Consider the following 20,236-nt stretch of genomic DNA (forward strand, 5'->3'; position numbering starts at 1 on the left):
ATTGTAGTTCCTCCTGACCGTTCCTGTTTTTATACCTAAGTTAATAAACATTTTAAAATAAGTATCTTGAAACAGTTTACATAATTTAAACTCACTTCCGTTGAAATAAAATCCTAATTTATTGACTTAATTTGACAAGTATTTTCACGACACACATTGTTACGCTACTACCACAATTGATATCTAAAAATACTCTGAAACTATTGTTGTTCTTCTCTGGGTGGAGCTGCTTCGCACCGCCGCGCTCACTCTCTTCCGGACGCCGGCTTTGTGAAGAGAAACGCGGGCTTCAGTGCATCAGGATCCAGGAGGTTTTTAAAGATCGTACTTGTCTTTTTCAAATGTCTAAATTGAGAGGAAAACGCGAGAGGATATATTGATCCGTGAAAGAAAAAAAACTAAGGAGACAAAACTGATGAACCAAATGAAACATAATTTATTTATATTTGTTGTTTAAACTAACTTTGAACAAGTTGTATTGTTCTACATTGTGTGCTTTTGTGTATATCTTTCGTTTTGTTGTCATCGTTATCATTTACTTTTTTACCGTTTCCCTCTAAAACCCGATGCGATTTTGTTTTTTTTTATGATTAAAAACCTTTTTTTTTTAATAAACTTGTTTCCTAATTTAGTTATTTTTATATTATACTATTATTATATTATATTATTTCTAATGAAGTGAAAATTCGAGGGTTAAAATTATCAATGATAGTAAGTAAGTAAGTAATTTAAGTAATTTTTATTTGTATAGCGCTTTTCCAGACCAGGGTCAATAAAGTTTTACCTTACCTTACCTTACCTTACAAAGCGCTTAAACAATCAAAACAATATTCAATAAAGTATATATGTTAAAGGTCAAGATAAAACTGATAACACAACAGGATTTGAATAACAAAGCGAGATATGTTAACAATATTGTACCAGTTGTTGTATTTATTATTATTATTCATTGATTAGATATAAATAACTTTATAACATTTACTTTTTTAAATAATTGTGGTCTTATTATTTTTCATTCTAAGACTGAGGAATATTCCAACGTTTAGTAAATACAGAAGATCTGTTTGTAACGCTTTTTTGTTTGTCAATAACGTAGGGTGCATATATAGATCACTCCTAAAGTCTATTGGGTTCCGATCCTCGCTGGAATGTAACCCTCCGGCACCGACGTGAGTTTCCCCCCGTTTGGACCTCCAGGCACCGGCGGCTGCTGCAGCAACAGTCGCCCGAGGCTCTGGCTTGACCCACGGAGGTCCATTAATCAGTTGGTCGAACAGATAACGTGGGGTGATGGGAGGGTCTGGTTAACGCAGACCATCGCATTACAATAGAAGTTAATAATTATTTTTATCACTGTGAGTTACTCAGGAGCAAACATAGTTGTTGAAATCTTATTAATTTCGTGTTTGCTGTCAAAATGTAACTGTTTATGTCCTATATTAATGCATCGTGTGTGTGTATTTTTTGTGTGTTTGTGTGAGTGTGTGTATATGTGTGTGTGTGTGTGAGTGTGTGTGCGGTTGGGGAGCGTCATTACCTCACTGACTTAAACGGTATACAATGCATTTATTAAAAGTATATTCTCTATATATTTAAGTGTATATGAAAAGTGTATATTTAATTGTTTTACTCATTGTGTTCCTTAAATTAAAGGCTCGCACATACAAATACTTCAAAACACGTCATTTGGACAAAACAGGGAAATTTAAAATATATAATAAAATCACTTATGGACTGGTTAAAAACAACAATACTTTTTTGACACATATTTGGTTTAACTCCTTATGTAAACACCGTAATTGTTGGTTATAAATATAAATCTATACGCTGTTCTTAATTTATTGAATAATTTTTTATTTGTTCAAGCTTCAAAAATAAGCCTTTAAGTTATTTTAATATTCTTTTAGCATTGATTTTTTTTCTCTCCATTACTGACCATTTCAGTGCACATGGATGCTTTATGCTATTGACAAAAACAATTGTCGTTAACCTACATTCATATTTTTTATTCGATTATTGTACAGTTATGAGAAGATTTGATTCGTTTTTTGGTCATTTAAGTGAGTGATGCTAACACTCTGTTTTGTATTGTATTGCTCCGTTTAAAAAACAAGACGAATAAACAATGCAACCGTCTTACAATTCAACCCAGTCGCGTTTAATGACCCTATAAAAAAAAAACAGGAAAAAAAAGTGCTTCATAAAATCCACAGTTCAAGTTTCCATTTTGAGTGCAGTTGTCCCACATATATATTCAGGTGAAACTATTTACAACGAGAGGAAAATAAAGTAAAAATGCACCAAAAAAAAAGAAAAAAAAAGCACAATAATAAATATTCATATAAACAACCAGTGACTTCCAAATAAAAACAACGGTGTACTCAAGTATGAAAACAGAGGAAGAAACAGAGAGCTGTGCTGGAAGGAGACCCTCGACCACCACCTCCGTCCTCATTGTGAGTGCTGCGTGAGAATAGACCGGTGTGTGGGGGGGGGGGGGGGGGGGGTTTAAAGGGGAGGGTGCAACCAGCTTTGGGGCACAGGCTATTCCTCTTCCTCCTATTCCGTGCAGCCTATGCTTTTGACATGCGGATTAAAGGTTGAAAGCTCTTGCAACACAGCATCCCCCCCCCTCTCCTGCTCCTCCGTGAACCTTGCATTCCCTCCCTGGACTCCCATACAACAGGAAAATATCCGTTTATGTCACCTTTAGAAAATGGTAATTAATATCAACATTTAAAAATCAGAATGAAAGCACCAGAGGACTTTGGGTTTTTTGAGAACTGTGGTTAAAGCATCCTCTCTTCATTTACACAAACATTTGCATGTTAGCCACTCCATGAATGGCAGTCAGACGCTGATAAAAAGCAGGTCAATACATTCAGTTAATTCCATGATAGTTTCAGTGATTCCCAGACTTCCCTTTTCTGGCGACTAGGATGTCAATACATCCCATCAGCGAAGAGCGAAGTATTGTGTCCTCTTTGAATTCCCGGGAAAGCTTCCGAATAAGAAGACGACCGAGTAACATCCATTTTAAAAAAATGTCCTTAACCAAAGCAAGCTGCCTCCTTTGTATCAGGAGTGGAATATTAGAAAACTTAAAAAAAAAATCGAGGTTCTTTCTTTGAATAATCTCTTTATGGTGCTATAAAGAGAACCAGTCGCTCTCATAGGTCACTACATTCATTGTTTGGCGGAAAGTATTGACAAAATGATTGTATCTGTTAGCATCCCTGAGAGAAAGGAGGCCAGATTAAATACAAATAGGATAAGAAATTGTGTCTGAAGCAGGATTTGAGAAATATTGTGTTAAGAACTTAACTGGCAGCAGTTGGTATACACTGGACACGGTTAGGGTGGCACATGAAAATTGAAATTATTTACAAAGTATTCAAGTGGTTTTCTTTGTAACATCAGAATACGTGTCAAAACAGATCACGTTAAGACTCACACACAAGTGCGACTCTCACTGTCATCACACAATCACATAGAAGGAACCCAGTTCGATTAGAACTGTGAGTAAATACTTTGTTAATTTCAATGTGACATCTCAATAAATCGAGGTAATTTTCGTGACACACTCCTGGCTCTTGTTCCGAGGATTTGTGTTTGGAAAAAAAAAGCCCTGCATGTAACACAATGTTTTTGTTTTGATTGTCTGTACATAAGGCCTGTGCTATGTTGTCATTGGAAACCTAAAACAAAAAAAAATCAGATTACCAACACTTTTATAGCCCCCCCTCCTAACACACACATACACACAACACCACTGTCTTCGAAAGAACCGTTAGAAATATATCCCTGTCAAATCTACAAAGGCTTAACTGTGATACATAATGCTAGTAAACCTCTGACTCCAAGTCACTGTGTTCAGTGACGTAGATACAGAAGTGGCACAAATTGGGTAAAACCCTGATTTTTAAAAAGTCAGACTTGCTCCCAGTCTGGTTAAAAACCAACCCTTTGGAATGCTATGATTTGTTAAAAAAAAAACCTCTCTCCGACCAGCAAACACTGTTAGCATACACAACACTGCACGTTGTTGAAAAGCAGATCTCTGTAATAGGGGTCACTTAAAGGTTTAGCAGGGTCACATGTTGTTCACTATTTATGAATCATTTATAAGCACATGAAGGAAGTTGGTGTGAAATTATTGGCATTATTAATATACTTAAGAATGATATACTTGTGACAGAACAGTGTGTATCATTTATAATTATTTGTTTTCCTAATAATAATGAATTTAAATTTAAATTCGGTGTAGATTTGAACATTTACTGTTGCATTTTAATTGTTTTAAGATGATAAAAATCCCCCATTAATTTTTTTAAATTTAGATTAGAATTAGAATAGAATTTATTTTTATCTTCCAACTGATATAATGCATTACTGTTTATAAACACACGTGTATACAGTTAAATATATATAAAATAAAACCATATAAAATATAAAATTTGGGATTTTGTAAAGCAATAACGTAACTTCCTTGTCTTTTGCCAATTTACATTTTTACTTTGCTGTGTATTTTTATTTTTTATTTAAAAAATATATTGTGTAATATCGGGCTTTGTGGCTCTAAAGGGATGTTTTAAAAATAAGATTAAGGTATAGTTTGAGGTATACCTGGCACTGACTGGTGTTCAATTATTTTCATTCAATTTATAAACCACATTGTTATTTACAATAGTGCCAATAATCTAATAATACGTAGTAATGGAATTTAACTCCTCTACTATATATTTAGGTATTTTATTTTACTGCATTTTGTATTTGTTATATCACGAAACGTGCTCAGTCATGATTCGTAAATATTGAACAAGCCATCGTAGTTTCTCTAAAGGGGCCCCGTGTTTGAAAATATGCTCGTATAACACAATATGTGTCACATATTGCTCGGTCGAGAAGTGTTCACGATGAATCCACGAGTGTTGCTCAACAGTCAGTGTTGCGTTTACGCCAGTCTTTTAAAAAAAATTAAAAATAAATCCAAAATCACAATAAATGAAGCCAGAATAGGAGCCTCGTGGTGACTCAGGCTCAGGCTCTACACGCGGTTGTTTTTTGTTGTTGTTTTGCTTGGAAAAAAAACTCAGTATTTCCTGGTTCTATGCACGAGTGGGGGAGGGTTGATGTGTCCGCCTGGCTGCCAGCTCCACACAGGGTGAGACGGAGGGGGGGTCCCGGGGGCCCTCAGCGAGTTCAGGGAGTAAGCTGGACACAAATCCCCGTCACTGCCGACAACCAGCGACGGCGGCGACGGGAAAATCGTCATCAGACTAAAAGGCATTTTCCCGTTCACTGCTACAGAGCTGCTGCGTTTACGTCTGCTCGGTGCTTCCTCGGCAGACCCCTCCTCGCACGGGGGGACCGTCGTCTTGCTGACCCGTTGCACGTTGTGTTTTGTTTTCGGGAGTCTGGATTTTCTCCCCGAAGCTTTGCCATTTTTGTTCCCCTTCTCACAATCGTCCTTGCAGTCCTGAGGAGAAGCGGGGGCCACACCAGGATTCCACTCTCTGGCTTGAACCCCCTCCCCTTGTTGTTGTGGGGTGACACCGCCGGGACCCTCTGTCTTATCTGCTTTACACTGATGGGTGATGGGACTGTATTCATATTCATCGCAGCTCTCCTCCACTTTCACTTTGACATGGTGCTGGTTGAATGGTGGTGCGTTCACGGTGTCCGGGTGTGTGGGTGGTGGTGCGTTCAGGATCGGATCCTCAGCCTCGATTTTAATTTTTTTCAATGGCAGATTTAGACTTTTGTCGAAACCTCTGGCGTCTGTGTCCGGGTCACACTGGCCCGGGTGTAGCTCGGCTCCAAATACGCTCTTCTCGGCGCCATAGTGACAGTGAAACGCGTCTGTCAGGGGCCCCTCAAAACCGTACCCCTCAGACCGGATTCTCGGGGGCGAGGGCTCGGGCGTCTCTTCTTCTGGGCGGTGGTTGTTGTTGTTGTTGTAATGAAAGGTGGGCTGCAGGAGCAAAGGTGCTTTACGTGTGTGCTGGGTTCTGGTCAGAGAGCCGACCCGGGCCCGCCGGAACCGAATACTCTGCACAGAGACGCGACTCGAAACCGAGCTGGAGTCGGAGTGAGAGGAGGTGTCCTCCTCCTCCTCCTCCTCCTCCTCCTCCTCGGAGCTGACGTCCGTGCTGTCGGACTCGTCCTCCTCGTCAGAGGTCCCGGATGCGCTGCTGCTGGTGGAGAACCCCGACCCGAAGTCCGAGTCCGGGTAGGCCCGGTCCGAGTAGGACACGCTGGACTCGGAGTCGCTGCTGTAGCAGCTCTCCGGCTGCTGACCCCGGGCGTCGATGTAGAGTTCGGGGGCGAAGTGGAAAGCGGGGTACCCGGCCGGGTGCGCGGCGGCGGCGCCGGGGGTCTTGGGCTGCTGCAGGAGCAGGACCGGGGGGACATGGTGGTGGTGGTGGTGGTGGCCCCCCTCGCGCCTCCTCTTCCTCCGGCTCATGGCGGTCTGCAGCAGCAGCGGCTGGTGGTGGCGGCTCACGAACGCCGCGTGCGTGGGTCCCAGCGTCAAGTAATCCCGTGGAATTTTTGCCGTTTCATAGTTTTTAAAGTGTCTGTGGTCGGATTTGGTCAACGAGCGGTGGTCTCGCGCGTGGGGTTTGTGGTAAAAGTGAGGTAGTTTGGAGGGAGTCCTCCTGCTGTGGAGCGACAGAGTCTCCGGGACGCCGTGGAAACTGAACCAAACTTTCTCCTTCTTCCACGCGTCCGGAGCGCGGAGGAACCCCGTGGACCCGTCGTCGTCGTCGCCATCCTCCTCCTCCTCCTCCTCGTCCTGGCACGCCGGCTTCGCCTTCCTTTTGTTGGCCCTCAGGACCCGCTCGGTCCTGCAGGAGAAGCACAGCGCGTCCACGTCCTCGCGCGAGATGAGCGTGCACTTGGCTGCGTGGAAGGCGATCGAGTTGATGGCCTTGAGCTTGCGCAGCTCCTCCAGGTCGCAGTGGTGCTTCTTCACCTTCAGGTGGTCCATGCGCTTGTGCACGGTGGTGCGAGGGATGTTCTTCAGCAGCTCCGTGAAGACCTGAGACAGAGCGAACATTTGCTTGCCCTGGATCAGCAAGTATCCCAGGCGGACTCCCTGCATCTCCTCGAAGCCGCACTCCAGATCTCCCATGATTCCACGCGTCAATCCATGCAGTCCAAGTCTGTGAAATATGGATTCAGGACCAGGGCATCCCGCGCACACCTCCAGGTCATCCACATGCTGCGTCATCCAATTGTAAACTTTGACACGCGAGGGGTTTTTAAAGGCTCGAGCCGACCGGCGTCCACTCCGTGCATCAGATCCACGCTCATGGTCCAGACTTGGTTACCTGCCCCCGTGGCCTCCACTCCCCTCTGTGGACGGCAGCAGGACCAGGGGTAGGTGTGCTCCACCACTGCTCCAGCCAGAGGGATAAAATAGCGAGTAGAGAGAGAGTGAGCGAGAGGAGGGTGAGGGAGGGGGGGAGAGAGGGAGTGTGGAGGGGTGGGTGACACACACACACACACACACACCGACACACACTCGCAGAATAAGAGCTAAAAATGCAGCTGCGGGTAGAGCCACAAATAAAAACGACAGGGAGGGAGGCGCACAAGTCTGGAGACACCTTCATCAATTAATGCTCCGAGACTCGTCTCTGATTGGTCGAGACTGACAGGTGATGAAATAAAATCACCCCCCCTACACCCCCTCATCCTCCTCCCTCCCCATTTTTTTTTTCCACCAGCATCTGACCACAATAGTTCACGATGTTAAATAATGCTGTCATGACGTATTTCTCGACTATAACTCCAGGAGTCTGCAAACACATATACACGCCATATATGTTGTATTTTTTTTTTTCCTCGAAAGTATTTTTTTTTTTTACGAGACTGTGGTTTCCGTGAGCGCAGTTTAAACAAAGACGTTTTACACACGCAGAGCTGCTTTTCCTGCGACCAGCCCTGCACGTTCAGTGGAGGTTTTCTTCCCTCAGGGCTGCGTGGAGCGTGCGTTCCTATTATCGCAATATAACTTATTGAACACGTTGGAACATTTGAAAACGATTTTATATAAATTGAGATAAATTATAGAATTTTTTTAAAAATACGTCTCCAATTGTTTAATACTACATTGGACCGAAAAGCGTCTTTTTTATAACATATTCCACGGAAAATGTGAAAATATATTTTCACTATGACGATTCTGTAAAAATAATACAGCTAACAATTTATATTGTAGTCATTAGAGATAAGATTGATGAAAACAGAAAATGTTTTGTCACACTTCGCTCGGGTTTTCATCACGAAAGTTTTAATTTATTCAAAATATAAGGCATTAAATATAAAACCTGAATTCCGTGGAGCTTAATGGTTTTGTACGCTGAGTCATAAAACTATTACGATCATTTTATGTATTAAATTAATTAAATTATAAATAAATACAATCCGGCAAAATGACCTTAAAAACAAGTTAAATGCTTGCAGTGTTACAGTTTCCGGTTCTTAGAGAACTAAGCCAACAATAATCCTAAACTCCTTGTAAAGTAAACTCGCCTATTTCTGGACGAGTGAACACACAAAAATACTACTTATAGTGACACACATTATAATGGAAACACACGCAACCAATACAGATGCAGTTTATAGTAAAAACATATTGACACACTACACTTCCACGATAGCACACTACATTTAAAATACACGTTATTACACATGAACAACAGACAAACCACCACAATGACACAGATCAATAACGACTTGATAATAACCATTGCATTGACACAACAACAAGGACACCTACGTTTTCATACACACTGACACACACACACACACACATAATTTCACGGAACCCACACGTTAATGTAGAGTCACAGTCTTCATCACACACACACACACACACACACACGCACAAACACCATTTCACGCACGCACGCAGCAGATGAAACGTGGGCTGAAGCGACCACCACCACATGACTAAATCTTTTGAAGACTAATTGTTTAAATTAAGTCTTTATTTGGGGGCCATTGTTCCTCGACCCTTAGCCACGGTGTTCAAATATCCCTGCGTTAAATAACGTCCTCGTTATCTCTGGAACACGTGACTCCCTTGTGGCCAGTTTCTCTTGCGGGATGAGGCCACAGTCAGGACTGGACATGCTTACTCCTCATACGTTTACAAGAATCACGATGGGTTTTTTTCTTCTAAATCCTTGAAGTCATCTGTGTTCCAGTAGAGGTATAGTTAAAGTAAAAGCAGTGTTTCATTTTATAGTACAACTCTATAATCAGACCAATACGTCACACAAATAAATAAATAAATAAACCATTGACGTGTTTTCATTTAAGTGAGAATGTACCTGAGATTGTGGTAATATTTTTAGTTATGAACCATTTTCGGTTTAACGAGGGGTTGACATCCGGGTAACTAAGGAAGAGCGTGCGAAAAAAAAATCAGTTTAAATCCACATTAAAAGACAACGTGGTACAATATGACGAGTTAGATTAAGCGGGAGACGGACTACGTGTTGTATCTTTATTCATCTGTAAATACAACGCTACCAAGCTTCAAATAAAAGCATAATTTTAATAGTACTTAAAATGACAATATTATATATAAAATATATTTTAAAATAACCCCAATATTTAATTCAGTTCCTCACGAAGTCACAGCATTAGACAGATGTCCTGCAGATTATTTGAAATAATCAGATTAAAACACAGACTGAAAGGAAATCTCAAAATACGATTACAAAAAAACAACAATAATTAATGAATGAAATTATGAGGTGAGCACGAGGTGGTATTTCCCTCTTCAGGAGCAGGGGACTCTTTTGTGATGCAGATTTGTGATGCACCAGATGCCACATGGCTCCTCCTTGCTCGCCTGGATGTTGACCGGTCCAGCGGAGGAGTGAGTCCGCCGAGCGAGACCCATGCGTGGGGACGAGTATACGAACAGCTCGGGGACCACGATGACGGACTCCTTTTTGGTTGTAACACCGGTTAAAAGTGACAAAACAATCTTCTGAATTAAATATATCTTATGGAAAAACAACAATCTTGCAAAATGGTCAATTTCAAACGTGTTTATTTAAAAAATATTACCCAATATATTATGTTTGAAATGTCTCACATTTACACATATAAACATCACAATATAAAATCATATAACGTAAAAAAAACAATATTTAATACTTCATACTAATACAACATATAACACACACATGTTAGAAAAACCACAATATACACACAACAAATAAAAAAAAAACTTTTGAATGTGAATTACAGTTGCTTTAATTTATAATGTGATAAAACTTTTTGTGATCGGTAAAGAGTGAGGTTCAGTTCATCCCTCTCTTTCTCTTCCACTGTGAAAACCATACGTACACACTCGTCATGCACCTTCCCGAATAGCTTCTTGTGTCGAAGTGGAGTCACTCTAACCGCACGTCCAACATGTTGCTCTCTGCAGCTTCATGTTCAAGTGTTCCGAGGCTCTCGGTGAAGAAGACGGCACTCGTACGAGCACAAGATACAATATTTAATGACAAACACACCCACTGGCCCATGCCAAAACAATGAATACCTCTCCACCCCCATCACCCCGGGAGAATGTGATTTTACATGCAATCTGAGCTTGAAGTGTGTCGGACAGTGGTGGGGGGAGGACTCTCTTCACCTTTCACCCCCCTGTGTTGGGGCTGTGTCCCCCCCGCCCCCCAACCCCGGGCCCCTGTGCTACTCTTCGACCAGAGGGAAGACCATGCGCTCATGTGGTCCGAGTGTGATAGATACACAAAAATGTCTTTGACAGCTTGAGCACCAGGATTGTATTGTACAACGGTTCACTATGGATTTCATGACTTTTTGACGAATAAACGTTCACGGCCATGTTTTCATTTATGCAAGTTGACATTAAGTACATAAAAGTAAAGTTAAAAGTGTAAATATCAACTACTTAACACCTTAAATCAAGACAGAAAACAGCAACCACGAAAGTTCATTAGAAAAAACAAATATGTTGGTATTATTTTGTACTAAAATACATGAATACAAACAATACAAAAAAAAACGTGATAACATCAAATAGTGTGAACATAAAATACAATCACGTCACTACAAACAGTTAGTTTTACCCTATAGCATCTCATTATGCCGAGTATAGATATACAAAAAAATACTATGATTATTTGATAGACGGTAAACTGTTCTAATCAAAGGTAAAACAATTAAAAATATATATGAATCTAGAGTAATCCTAACCTTAAAGACAGAAAAACTAGAAGTGCTAAGCTACAATAAATCATTAGAGAAAAAAATGGGTTATTCATTAAGTAAATACTCGTTAATGTAAAAAATCAAAATAGACATGATAAAACTTTAAATCAAATTATATGATTTATATTAATGTGAACAGTATTCACATGGAAGTGGACCACTCAAATCCAGAGATGTCTGACACTTGTTAATAAACTTAAATGAAAGCAAGCACACAGCATCTGTTTTAAAAAATAAACCTGGTCAAAATATATATGTATGAAACTGGGCTGTCACTCGTCATTTGTTCAAGCTTATGAGGTCAGTCTGTGAAAACATTCCACCAAGACCGCTCGATGTTTCTGCTGAAACATTCAAACACACAGATTGTCTTCATTTAGTACGCGGTGTATACGTAGTGAGAACCAAGATTTGATTCCTGGAAAGTCACACCAATATTTTGCAGATTTTTTAGCATTTTATCATTTTGATTTAAACATTTTTTACACTAGATTATGTCATTACATTGTACAAGCAGAAAAGTTTAGCTGGAATAGCTTAGATAGTAAATGTTTGGGCAATCTCATTTTCAGATCTATGTATACTGTATATGTGTGTGTATATATATATATATATATATATATATATTTATTGTAAATAATGTATATAAACTGATATTAGTGATGTGTGTGTGTGTGTGTGTGTATGTGTGTAGGTGTGTGTGTGTGTGTGTGTGTGTGTTGTTGAGTCTGTCCTTCAAAAAACATTTTAAGGTAGAGATTTTTATATGAGGTAAAATTATCAAAATACTACAAAGGTATTTAAAAAGTATTTTGTAGGAATAGTTCAAGATTTAATCTGAGTTTTAGTATGTTTGATCTTGTTTTTGCAAATGTCCCTATAAATAAAAAGCGTTGTTCTATCAAATCTTGTAATTAATTGAGTTTATTTTTTTCGGGGTATTTTTTACAAGGTTCTTGTATATACTTGTCTGTTTATGTACATTGGAGGGTTTTTTTCTTCTGTTGGCCACATTCTGCACATAGTGAACCCACCGCCCACGCATTAAAAAAAAACAAAAAAACGTAATTTTATGTAAAAAGTTTGTTGTGAACCACGCGTAATCGTGAGGCATATTGAAAAGAAATCAGACTTTGAGAATATTTTAAATTGCGTGAAAGCCTTAAGAGCACTCTCTTCTCCGCAGTCACTAATGTCAGATGTGGACTCTTGTTGCTTCAATCTTACACATCGGAACAAGCTCCAATAATTTAAGGAGAATTACACAAGATGTAGACTGACTTTGACTTAATCAAGTGCAAGTTGTAAAAAAATCATTTGCCATTTTCAGTGTTTCAGTAGCTCCATGACCACTGCCCCCTCCTTTCGTCTCTCTTTGTTCTCCCTGTCTCTAATAGGTTTTCCTCTGCCCCACACAATTCACTTTTTTCACTTTTCCCCAGCTCCCCATCCCCCACAGCCCTTTTAGTGGAGTGCCCAGTGTCGACTGGAGCATTTGAGCAATTTGAAATTAAAGCAAACAATGGGCAGGCACTCCCAGGGACCTCTCGTTCACCATATCACACGGAGAACGCTCGTGTGCTCCTGCGCATTACTGGCAAGTCATTACGTTTCTCTGGAAACCAAGAGCAGGAGCCGGCTTGATGGAGTCGCTGATGCAAGCAGTAGCTGAGTGCTTTGAATAACATGTTCTTCAGCATCTCCTGCACAACAGCGTGGAGATGTTGTCAAAACACAACATTTGTTCTGCACAACTGTCTAATGCACTCCTGTTGTTTTCTTTGCGTAAATTGAGTAAATGTTCTTTAAAATTATTTTTATGTTATCTATTTTGACAACTTGTGACATCTATTGAAAACTTGTTCTATATATCAGCTGCTTGTATAATATACTTGTATAAACTTGATCATCCAAGCATACAGTACACTGATGTTCATCGATCAATCGTCAAAACATGCGTTTAAACACAAAGACACAACAAAAACGAAGAACATGATATTGTGAATGTGATTGTAGTTCATGTTATGTCAACAACAGTCATGTAGATTTCCTGCAGCCATGTCCTCCATGTACATAATACACATGCCTTGTGTTGTTGTTTAGATTTTGTCTACACTATTTTTCTTAATTTGAGAGAGTACAAAATATATTTTCAGTGCACTGTGTGTAGTTGGGATGAAGAGTACAGTGACAATAAAAACCTCAATTACACTAAAACTAAACCGACTGTTTTTCTTCTCTTCTTTTTTTTTTGTTTACATATATTATATGTAAAAGTTTAATTATTATAATCTGCTACTGGCAGTAAAAGTTGTTGATCATAATGTGAACACACACATAAATAAATCATTGAATATAATACCATGTTTTTGGTAATGTTAGAAAGTTAGTTTTAATGTACATAAAGACATGTATAGCTCTCCTCAAAGAGCGGTTCTTTCAATTACATAAATATTAAAGCTACCCTACAGTTAATGGTTCAATATGCACAACGATATACATTTCATTAACTTACACTGAAATGTCAATTTCTTATAAATCAAAAACTATGTCAAAACATATGTGCTGAGTCAGCCTCTAAGGTAAAGGTAAGGTAGAACTTTATTGATATTTATTGATTGAAATTGTTTTTTTTCCAATAGCCACAGCAAATACAGCAATTTTTCATAAAAAATAAATCAAAAATAAAATAAGAACAAAGAGAAATAAAGAGAAAGATGATACAATCTAAGTCTAAAGATAAAGAACATGTACTGACAGTTTAAAATACTCGATCAAACTCATGATGAGAAGTGAAACCTCGAGGAACTGACTCTCGACCATGTGAGTTTTTTAAAATGGAACTTCTGTCTTCCTGTCAATGGAGCGCCTACGTCACACGGGTGTCCTGCGCAGTGACGTACTTCCTCTCCTCTCCCCTAAGCCCCTCCCCCCCCCTCACCTCCTTCCAACACCGAGTCGCGCAATTGGATTGTTTTGACGCGAAAATACTGTGTCAAGACGGAACGTAAACACGCTTCAAACATGACATTTCGACCGAGCGGGACTTAAAGCGGGCCACCGAGGCCACCAGGACCGGCTGGGGACACCGGGTTCGGGCTCATTTCCGCGTCTAAAAAAAAAAAAAAAAAAAAAATCCACCGCATGTCCGCCGATTTCATCGTAGATGGTTCTCTGGCGAGCGTTGTCTGGCGGTGGACGACGAGTTGTCCACGAATATCATGAAGGAGATGATTGGAGGCTGTTGTGTTTGCTCTGACGAGAGAGGCTGGGCTGAGAACCCGCTGGTTTACTGCGACGGACACGGATGCAACGTCGCCGTCCACCAAGGTAAGCATCGGGTCTCGGTGCTACTAGCCGTTAGCATCTATGCTAGTTAGCAGTTGTCTAGTAGTAACAAGGTTATGGATCCATGGCTGCTTGTCCCTCTTGCAAGGCCGAGAGGCGATCGGTAGCGACGTCGGGGGGTGGGTTTGTATACATAATTCTCTCGGGTATATTGACGAAATTGTGTGTTTTTTAAAGACCAGTCTGTAGCTCTACATTCTTATTTAGCACGTCAAGTTAATCCTCGCCGCTATAGCACGTTAATAAAGACTGTTGGGATTAGAGACTCCTAAATCCAAAACGAGCAAAGAGTCGCTCATAAAATGGATTTAGTTTTTTGGAAAAATCGCACGCAAACACGGGAGTTTTGAGTCCATGACTTGACCTTAAATAACTCTCTCTCTCTGCTTCAAGTTCATCTACTACTTGGTGGCCATGTGTTTACAACTGCAGCAGTGAGCCATGTGTGTTGTTGTAGCTCAAAGCGTTTACTATACTTACTATACACGCTACTATGCGTTACTTATTTAACTTATTATTGACATGCTATAGATTCAGTGTAGGGTTAAAACATCCACACAACTCCTTGATTATGTTTTCCTTTTCTCTATTGTTTGTTTTTTTGTGTTCAAAGCTCATTATAGTAGTTGTGGGTTTTCATTAAATAAAGAATCAGCAGTTGCATTTAATATAAGGAATATAATATTTTTTTTACAATAGTCAGGTGTATATTATGCTGGGCTTAAATTGTATGGAAACTAAACTGCTGCTTCTTTAAAATTAACTTGTTTGATAGAAAAAAAGTTAGTTTTTTCCAGATCTGAAGTGAAATAGTTACACTTGGATCATCAATGATATATTAATCTTTAAAGGGGTTATATTTTATAGTGCCTCTATGATTATAATCTGCTGAAAGAACTTTTGAAACTATTGACAGGTGAAACGTCTTCCTAGAACTTTACGCGGTCAAGTTGGCACTAGTTAAACCACTTGGTTATTGTTATATCATTGTGATTTCAAGTTGAGTAGCAAACCGCACTGTAAATTGAGGCCGATGTTTTTGTTATTTTATTCCCTGACTGTTCCCCTAACCAGCCAGTTGTTCTGTTTTCAAATATTTCCACCCAATAATTTAATTAACACCCATTTATCTACATATTACAAAAGCACACGTACGTTATATCATGTTTAAACAGCAGACGTGTGAGTTTCCACATTTCATAGGTTGACAGTGGTGGTTAAAAAACATTTCGCCATTGAAGAAACGCTTTATTTTATGTTGATTACTCATTGATAATCTAGAAAATTGTTGTCATTGGGCATCACATTAAATTATTATTCTACGCCTGTAATAAATGGATTTATTATTTATACATTTTCTTCATTATCATTTCATGCTCTTGCAGGTGTTAGATCATGTTGTTGTATCGTCTTTGGCAACAAAATTAAGTAATTCTATTGACTTCCGATCTAACGCTGCAGGTTACTGATGATAACCCGCTGCAAGACCTTGTGTTTTTAATTTCATGTGGTGTTTGAGAAAACGTTAAAGACTTAAAATATGTGACAATTAAAAATAAATAAAAATGGGGTTCAGTTTTAAATTGTAACCGATTCTTAATGCCAAAAAGCACCAACTGAAAAAGTTAATTTAATTATATAAAACCTGGTTACTTTGGGTTTTATTCTTTTTCCATCTCATATTGGCCCCATGAAATGGGTATATTGTTTTGGATCAAAGTGGTACATTTAGGAATTTAACTCGGTCTCGCTTCCATATTGCAAAACATGGCACTAACTGGTAGCAAAGCCTGTCGCAATCATTTGTCAAGCAGCTTGTGTCATCTCAAGTAACTGTAGTTTTGTTGCCTTTAAAGTGGTCTAAGCCACCAATTTGGATTCACTTTTTTTTTGCTTGTTACCGACATATGAGCCGAGCATGTCATTGATTGGTTATTAAATAATGTAATTCCTTGTCTTAAATCAGAATCAGAACTCCTTTGAAATTATTTACCATTTCTCATTGGGTGTTGTGTATCAACATGATATGGCTGCACTTCAGGCCAAAAGTGTATGTATTTATGAAAAGCTTCATGGGAAACACTTTACCCAGTATCTGCTACTTGGGGCTTGACAAGAGAATCAATACTGTTGAGCAGGTGATGGCTTTATAGACCATACCATATTTAATCAATTTTATAGTATAGATCACCCAAATACCAAATTAAAACATGAATAGTTTGGTGGGAAACCAATCGGATTCATGCAGAAAGCAGTGCAGATAGATAGATATAACTTTATTAATCCCTTAGGAACATTTCTTTGGGAAATTATGGGAATTGGATGGGTGGTGGTAGTGGCACTGTTGTGATGAGACTATTTTGCAATCGTCAGAACTGCTTAAGGTCTACTACAAACCGTAAGGAAAACATATTCCTGTCATTGGGCGCGATGACAATTTTTCTACTGGAACTCCTGTTATGTTATCAGTTTTATTTTGATCTTTAAAATACATACTTCATTGAATATTGTTTTGATTGTTTAAGCGCTTTGTGGCCCTGGTCTGGAAAAGCGCTATACAAATAAAAATTACTTACTTACTTACTTACTTGACATAATTTTTCCTTTGAATGATCTTCTGGCTTTTCTGAATCTCAACGAACTTAAAACACTGGTCATAATCCAGCTAATCAGTTTTAAGATACAGTTTAGTAATGGCTGTTTGGTAGTTTTCCTTTTTTTTTCAATTTTTACGAAATGTCAGTCTAGCATACCAACTTTCCCTAATTCTTAAATGTTTCCTCTATATCTTTTATCCAAGTACAGTTCAGTATTTAATATGCAATGGTACGTAAATGTTATCAAACGCAGCAATTATTAATTTATAGACTATGTTTTTTACAGCAAAGAGCAGCATTGCAAAGATGTATAGAATGTACCAAAGCCTATGTGACGTCAAGTTATTTAAGAAAGGATTGGTCTAGAAAGGCGCTATATAAATAGAGATTATTATTATTATTATTATTATTATATAAGATGTTTTAGTAAATAACGATTGCGTTAAAATGATACAAATCCATATTAATTATTATTATAACAGGTAGAGTTAATTAAGTACATACAAGATGGTCGTCAACTCGGGAATGAGAGAAGTCAAATGAGGCAACTCATGTTTTGCATGTTGATGGTCTCTCTGTCAACATTTGACGCACACGCATCAAAGTTCACATTGTTAATGGGTATTTTCCTTTTAAATGCTCTTTGTTGAAAACACAGTTGTTGTTATTGTTTTGCATTTAGTCAACAGTTTTTACTCTAGTCTCATTATTGAAGAGCAGATTTTCTTGATTAATCCAGCGAGACTCCAATAAAAATAGAAATATGTTGGTTTCTGCATTAATTAAATGGAAAACTAGAACATTCAATTCCTTCATCCAAACTGAGCAACTCTGGTGTTCTGCATTATGGCTTATAGGATTCTGTATAATCGGGGATTGTATGAAAGTGTGTACAGAGAGGCCATTTACCACGGACTGTTTACCCTGCAACGTCATGTCATCAGACACATTGGAACAATGTCAAATGTTTTTCGGTTATCTACCATATTTAATGCTTTTTTAGCACTCAAAGAGAATTACACTATTTATGCAAACACTCGCATCAGGAGGAGCCTGTGAATAAGGTGTCTTGCCCAAATAATTTTTGACCCCAGACTCGTACCAAAAGCGGTCGGGTTTGTGACGACTTGCATCAGAGATTTTTTTTCCCTGTCCAGAGAGTGACAAGGCAGCCCATATGATCAGTTCACTTTATACAATTTTTCTGGTAAAATCTGTTATTGCTGACAGTTTTCCATTGATTTTGCTGTTTTATTCAGTTAATTTGAGGACTTTTTCGCAATTCACTTTCCACAGTCCCAGAAAAACATGTGCGTGAATATCCAGGTCTAGACCAGCTCTTGACAAGTTTAAGAAATGTACCAATGAGATTCTCTTCTATCTTTGTCATAAGGTCTTCCCATTGAATTAAAGTGCTGAAATGTTATCGGATCAGTCAGCTGTCGAGCTGGATTAACTAATTAGAGGTTCTGATCGCATCAATTCAATTGTGCATCGGGTCATGGTCTATAGCCTGGTACACTTTTATCACCAGTCCATCTATGGCGTCAAACAAAATTGTGGTCTCTGGACCTCTAAAACAAAGCTCTCTTCACCGCAGTGTCAAGTAGGTGAAGCGTCACTCTCTTCACGGAGGGATGTGTTTTTGCATGACTTGCAGTTACGAAGTAATGTTAATGATTTAAAAGTGATTTAAGGTCCGTTTAAGAGCATTTAATTCTGTAAAGTGACCTGATGCACGTTACTTTCATCGCAGATTTCCTCTCCGAACAACCCTATAGTCTTTGGCACCGCAACATAAAGCTGATTAAATACAAACCAGTCCCATTTTAGCGGTGCATGTGCAAAGAAAGGGCCTCCAATTTTGTATTAGTTCTACTTTCCACACTGCAAGCGTGCTGTAACCGCTTTTGGTGCCAGTCCGGGTGACACAAAAACATCCACTTCAATCGATTTTGGCAACCTGACCGTCACACTGCGCTTTGCATCATCTGAACAAACCTGCCCCAAAATAAGCATTAAACGCTGATACATTATGATGTTAAATAAATGCTAGCCAGCATTCTCAATTAAAAATAATTCCTTGCCACTACCTACCTACTACTACTTTAAACATTAAACAAATTAAATAAGATGGTTGAAAACCAAATACTTTTCCTTTCAAAGGGCATAAAATGCTCACGTGTTGGTCCTTACCTCGGTTTAAACTTTAAAAGTTCTTTATATGTTACAGTCTTAGGGTCCCTGCTAAAAAACTAAAATTGTTGCGTACTACTTTTACTTTCCCCTGAATCTACTCCACACACAACAGCTGTGCTTTGACACTGAGTATAATACATGTTTTATTAATGTCCCCATCAAGTGTTGTCCACGTCCACCTTTAAGTGTAAATTGACAAACAAAGCCAGTTCACCTTTTTTTTGAGATGCACATCAATAAAGATTATTACATGAATATATTTACGATAATATTAATGTTAGGAATGCATTTTAACACCTCAGTCCTATTATTTCTAATAGTTATAGGACATAGCTATTGAGTGAGGGGAGATATTACTCAATACTTTTAATGGATTTCATGCTGTTCATTGTTAAATGTATGTTGCAGCTTAAAGGAGCTACTGCCATAGTATTCTCTGCATTTAATCGTGGTCACATTGTAGCACGTTTTGTAATTTGCCCATTTGATGTTGCAAATTTTGACTGTTTTTTACCTCTTCGTGTAGCATGCTATGGCATCGTGCAGGTGCCCACAGGCCCGTGGTTCTGCAGGAAATGTGAATCTCAGGAACGAGCGGCGCGTGTGGTGAGTCGAACTAAATCCTACAGGTTTTCCATTAAAAGGTAAACGGGTCAGTTATGAGATTTAGGGGGTGGTCGTTTTTCAAAAGCCAGCTTACTCCTACCCTGCCCCCAAAAATTTGCAGAAAGACTAGAGTAGAAAGTTAATGTGTTGCTCTTGTGTCTGAAGCTCTATATTATCTGATTGAATTATGGTTTAGTTAAAAAAATGCATGAAGTCACCTT

The 20,236-nt window shown here is 39.0% G+C and overlaps 2 protein-coding genes across 6 annotated transcripts in view; one reads left to right on the forward strand and one right to left on the reverse strand.

Moving 5' to 3' along the window:
• Positions 1–5,087: 5,087 nt before the first annotated feature.
• Positions 5,088–7,266, reverse strand: skida1 (SKI/DACH domain containing 1). Its single transcript, XM_087788096.1, has one exon. It carries the CDS (start codon positions 7,232–7,234, stop codon positions 5,093–5,095), a length of 2,142 nt encoding a protein of 713 aa, XP_087644222.1. The 5' UTR covers positions 7,235–7,266; the 3' UTR covers positions 5,088–5,092.
• A 6,768-nt stretch (positions 7,267–14,034) lies between these two features.
• The window catches only part of mllt10 (MLLT10 histone lysine methyltransferase DOT1L cofactor), a 34,277-nt gene continuing 28,075 nt past the window's right edge, over positions 14,035–20,236 (forward strand). Inside the window, exons 1-2 of one of the 5 annotated variants that reach the window (XM_087789029.1) lie at positions 14,035–14,595; positions 19,936–20,015. In XM_087789029.1, coding sequence (XP_087645155.1) covers positions 14,487–14,595; positions 19,936–20,015 — 189 coding nt within the window. In that variant the 5' untranslated portion in view covers positions 14,035–14,486. Of the gene's footprint in view, positions 14,596–19,935; positions 20,016–20,236 lie in introns of those variants that run through there. The other 4 variants (XM_087789030.1, XM_087789032.1, XM_087789031.1 and 1 more) reach the window with 4 other exon arrangements.

This window comes from Callionymus lyra, chromosome 4 (genome assembly GCF_982586985.1).
Source record: "Callionymus lyra chromosome 4, fCalLyr1.hap1.1, whole genome shotgun sequence".
In the NCBI taxonomy this organism is placed as follows: domain Eukaryota; kingdom Metazoa; phylum Chordata; class Actinopteri; order Syngnathiformes; family Callionymidae; genus Callionymus; species Callionymus lyra.